The 5,359-nt window shown below is 34.2% G+C and overlaps 1 protein-coding gene across 1 annotated transcript in view; it reads left to right on the top strand.

Annotated features, from left to right (window-relative positions):
- The window catches only part of LOC107734596 (rho GTPase-activating protein 9), a 51,016-nt gene extending 45,800 nt beyond the window's left edge, over positions 1-5,216 (top strand). The window contains exons 14-18 of the mRNA XM_016546590.1: positions 1,100-1,231; positions 1,312-1,417; positions 1,508-1,527; positions 3,036-3,122; positions 4,708-5,216. Coding sequence (XP_016402076.1) covers positions 1,100-1,231; positions 1,312-1,417; positions 1,508-1,527; positions 3,036-3,122; positions 4,708-4,931 — 569 coding nt within the window. The 3' untranslated portion in view covers positions 4,932-5,216. The remainder of the gene's footprint in view (positions 1-1,099; positions 1,232-1,311; positions 1,418-1,507; positions 1,528-3,035; positions 3,123-4,707) is intronic.
- Positions 5,217-5,359: the final 143 nt, after the last annotated feature.

Below are 5,359 nucleotides of genomic sequence, written 5' to 3'. Positions count from 1 at the left end.
AGAAACTAGGAGTTATTTATTTTTTTATTTTTTTATTATTCAATCAGGGACAATGCCTATTAAATATTAAATTTCAGCATTCCAGAAGTTTCTAGACCAAGATGTTCTTTAGAGTTCCTGCTGATTTTTTTAAAAAGTATTTTATTTCAAACAACAATTTTATTTATTTATTTTTTTTAGTTAACAATAATAACCCTGGTAGAAATTGTTAGTAAACATATTTTTAATCCATATTCTTAATCCTTATCTAGTAAATCAGGATCAAGTCATGTAAATTCAATGCTTAAATCACTAATTTCAGTTAATGTTATTTGAGTGTTTCAAGTATCATTTTTTATGATTTTAGTTTTAGTGTAAAATAAACTTAAACTATTTAAATTGAAGTACTATGATAAAACTAAAGCTGAAATAAAAAAAATATGATATACAAATGATATAGAAACTTTATAGAAAACTATATAGACTTTAAAAAAATAAACTAATAAAAATGACTAAAACTTCAAAATGAAAAACATAAAAAATATGGAAAAAAGCTATAATAGTATATAAAATAACACTGATTTCTACTCTACAAAATATTTCATAGCTTGGCATAACTAAAAAAAAATGATATTGATTATAAAAATGCTGTTTTAAGATTTTATTAGTTAACATGATTTTTCCAGGTCTAAAAATCACAATTTTAAAATAATTTGTTTAAGTTATATATCCCGGTTTTCCAAAAAAAGATTTTTAGCTGATCAAATTATTTAAAATTATAATTTTTTTGCTTAAAAGCTCATTTTGTCTGGTTTTTTAAACAATTTTTAAATCAGAATTTTTAAGTCAGAACTATTTTCTGTGCAAAACTATTTTTCAAATCAGCTTTATGTCGCATAAAGTTGTATTGAACCTGCAAAATGTTACAGAATTGAGATGCGATATGTGTGTGTGTGTGTGTGTGTGTAAGAGAGAAACAAATTATCTCCGCTGATCTGCTTCTTCACCTTTTCTTGACCTCTGACCTTCTACTTCTACAGCCTGATGCCTAAAAACATGCAGCATCTCTGTGTGTGTCACGCAGCATCTAACACTCACGCTTGCTCTCGTCTTCCTGCAGAGCGTCTGGATCTGGACGACCCGCAGTGGGAGGACATTCACGTCATCACCGGAGCGCTCAAGCTGTTCTTCAGAGAGCTGCCCGAGCCGCTCGTGCCGTACGGATTCTTCCACGACATCGTCGAGACCGTCAGTGAGTGACGACGAGAAAACCAGAGGAGATGCATGAGAAATGATTCATTAGAAATGACTCAATGCTTCTGTGTCCTGTAGAGCTATCTGATTACCTGGATAAGGTGGACAGACTGAAGCTGCTGGTCCTCAGCATGCCTCCACACAACCCCCACACTTTAAGACACATGATACGACACCTCAGACGGTACGAACGCTCACATCACACACACACCTCAATCTATATCTGTCTCACATCTTTTCTCTTCACTAAAATCTCTTTTCTTCATGTCTGAAGTCTTCATGTGTTTGAATCAGGTGATTTTTAATGGATGCATGAAATCGATTCTCCTTAAGTACTCCTCAAGTCATTTTTGTCTTTTTTTTCAGTGTGTGTGTATATATATATATACACGCACACACACACAGGTTTGTTTTTGTGAAAAGTGGGGACATCCCATAGGCGTAATGGTTTTTCTACTGTACAGACCGTATATTCTATTGCCCTACACCAACCCTACCCCTAAACCTACCCCTCACAGGAAACTTTGTGCTATTTCAGATTTTCAATACACTCCATTCTGTGTGATTTATATGCGTTTTGAAAAGTGGGGACATGGGGTAATGTCCTGAAAAGTCACCTTCTCCTTGTAATACCTATGTCATACCTTTGTCATTATACAAATTTATGTCCTCATTTGTCACAAAAACGCGCGCATACTCTCACACACACACACACACACACACACACACATATACACACACACATATACACGCGCACACACACACATATACATGCACACACACACACACACACATACACGCGCACACACACACATATACATGCACACACACGCACGCACACACAGACACACACACACATATACACGCGCACACACACACATATACATGCACACACACACACATATACACGCACACACACACACATATACACACACACACATGCACACATACTAATATATAAACTACTGTATATGAATTCTTAAATCAAGATACATTTATTTGAGAAGCAAAATTACTTTAGATATTAAGTCTTGTTTTCTGACAAAAATGCATAAATAAAATACAAAAATTAAGTGAGTTTAATACAAAAAATATCTGCAAATGGGCTCAAAAACTAAACATAATTCAAAGGGAAAACAAGATCATTTTTTTCTGACCCCATTGGCAGATATTTGCTCTTGTTTTAAGCAAAAACTCACTTAATTCTGATAGTCGTTTTGCTTTTCAAGTAAATGCATCTTGATTTAATAATGTTTAGATATTTGTACTGGAAAAGAAGACAAAAATACTAAGTAAGAACATCTCTTTTTTTTCATTTTTGGAGTTCAGTAGAGGTGAAGAGAATCACGTTATCCATCAACATCATCCACTAACTAGTGATTTTAATCATATGTAGGTTACACTTTGAATGAAAAAGCTTGCTTGTTTTGTAGAATCGTGTTTTCATATTTTTAAAAAGCCTCCTTTCAGCCATCACCATTCACAACCACAAAATACATTTAGTCTTAATTTTCAACTCTTGTTTTTAATTCCAAATCAAATTCTTTGGTTCAGTCATAATGACACTCACCTTCTCACGCTCTGATTGGATCGCTCTAGTCTCCGCCCACTCGTCCTCCACCAATGAGAACACAGGAGATCTCATTGCAGATCACATATAAGCACTACTTTTCCTGTAGTATATGGTAATAAAATGATCTCCCGTCTTCTCTGGATTCATATCTTGTGTAGATATAGTTGACTGGCCTGGAAGGCAGTGAATCTTTGCTGTCAGGTGTTTTGTGATGAAATCCAGCTCTCAGAAAGTGTTGTGATTGAGACACTAGAGGGCGCCGTGAGTCTTCATCACAAACACACAGACGAGATCATCCAAGCAGCTCGGATACATGGTGAGAAATAGATATGACACAAAACATTTCTTATAAACCTGGATTGAGTCTATGCTGTAATACAGACAGAAAATATAACATGCAAGGAAATTACGCTCTAAATAATAAAGGTGTTTCATAGCCTGGTGTCACAGAGGATCTTTTAAAGTTCAAAGCAAATAAAGTTCTTTTAATGTTCAATGTTCTGCTGCTTTAAAAGAATGAAGAACCTCCAATGAAGCATCGAGAATCATCAGCAGCAACTGAAGAACCATGAAAAGGCATAAATCATGCTTGCTTGTTTCTGTCATATTTTTCTTGTTCTCTGTGGTTAGTTTTGAGTGTCAAAGCAGTGAGTCATTTGATTTAAATTAAAAAAAAAATCTTTCTTCACAACCACAAAACACTTTTTGTCTTCATTTTCTACTTTAGACACAAATGGCTCTTGGTCAGAAGAAGCCGAGCATAGAAAGATCACACTGAGATCTCTTTAATATCTCAGTTGTTACTCTGTATTCTCAGAGTCTGTGCTCAAATCTCGAAGTCTGCGATCAAAAGTCTTGACATGAACTCTGAGCTGCTCCACATTCATTTTATACATTATGCTTTTAGCAGATGCTTTTATTCAAAGTGACTTGAAAGCAATTTGTTGAAGAGCCGACAGCATTCTTAATATACAGAGGCAGGTTTATTAGACTACAAGTTCAAGGACCACTGAAAATGAGTTTTACTGAAGATTCACATTTAAAAAGATTTTTTTTGAGTGACTGTGCATGAAGAGAAGAAAAGAAAAAGCACACGTTTCAGACCATCTTCAGTGCTAAAAACTTGAACATTAGTCAACAAGAAGTCTAGGCACTAAATGGAGACAGAATTATTACCAGCCACATATAGTCTTACAAACCAACTCCATCATCAAAAAAAAGGAAAAAAAAAAAATATATATAAATTTAAAAAATATAAAAATAAATAATAATTTTAAAATATTTTTTATGATGAAACGTGTGCTTTTTATTTTCTTTTCTTTATGCACAGTCGCACTTTCTTTCGTTTCTTTCTTTCTTTTTGAATTAGTTTCATTACTGAATCGATGCACCCAATAAATAATTTTCATAAATAAATTGGAGCAGAACTTTTTCATGTTATTAGACTAATAACTACCCAACTAACAGCGAACGTTTTCTCCCAAAGTTATGAACAAACGTTCTTCTACTAATGCACTAAAAAACATTCATTCAAAGTCACTAATATTCTCAAAACATTAGCACAAAAACATTATTTATACATTGTACATGGAATGTTTTATGTCTGAAACATTTTTTAAAAAAAAGTTTCATCTAACGTTTTTTAAATGTCACTTGTTTCAGAATGTTCAGAGAACACTCAAATGTAACATTCCCATAACGTTTGAAAAAAACGATGAAATGGAATGTTTTTAAAACATTTAAAATCCGGGATGTTTTGAATGTTCAGAGAGAATTCAAAAGTAACGTTTTAAAGGGAACACGTGTTTGATTACGAAACGAGCTAGAGAAGAGAAGTCTCATAGATCTGTACTTTTACTGCATGACTACTGACTCATTTCTGACTGATTCTTATTGAGGAGAAACATCTCTTAACACAGAGGACTTGAAGAACATGAAGATCTTCCTGTGGTTTGGTATCTCTGGAGGAAGTAACCCACAGGAAGCTCTTCGTTTCGCTGTTTTTAGCCGAACGCCTCAGAGCGGAAACATGGCCATTAACATGGTGTATCAGAACCAGGCCGTGGAGCTGCTGCTGAGCGAATACCAGCGGATCTTCGGAGCCGAGCAGACGGGATCCTACTGAACACAATCCCAGCTGCACTGGGACACGAGGACGAGTCTGGAGACAGATGGACTCAGATCTGCATCATTACTCCACAAACTCACCATATATACTGTATGAGAGGGGTTTATGAATGGGTGGATCTCATGAAAACACGACCGGGTCACATTTCAGCTCAGATGTCAGAAATAATAATAAAAAATGGAAATTATGTTTTGCATAAAGAAAATTAATTTTTAGGATCATTAAGATAACGGAATGTTATTTTATTGTTAATTATACACACTTTCACCATAGATTCTCAAAGCATCCAGACATTTTACTTTTTTTTTTTGACAGTAATAATTCTAGTAATAAGTTCTAAAAAATTTAATTATATTTTGCATGAAGAAAATGAATTTTTAGGATGTTATTTTATTGTTAATTATACACATTTTCACCATAGATTC

The sequence above is a fragment of the Sinocyclocheilus rhinocerous genome, unplaced genomic scaffold (assembly GCF_001515625.1).
Source record: "Sinocyclocheilus rhinocerous isolate Xijiao unplaced genomic scaffold, SAMN03320098_v1.1 scaffold2145, whole genome shotgun sequence".
In the NCBI taxonomy this organism is placed as follows: domain Eukaryota; kingdom Metazoa; phylum Chordata; class Actinopteri; order Cypriniformes; family Cyprinidae; genus Sinocyclocheilus; species Sinocyclocheilus rhinocerous.
The sequence above is the reverse complement of the archived record's forward strand: the minus strand, read 5'-3'. Positions and strand labels throughout refer to the sequence as shown.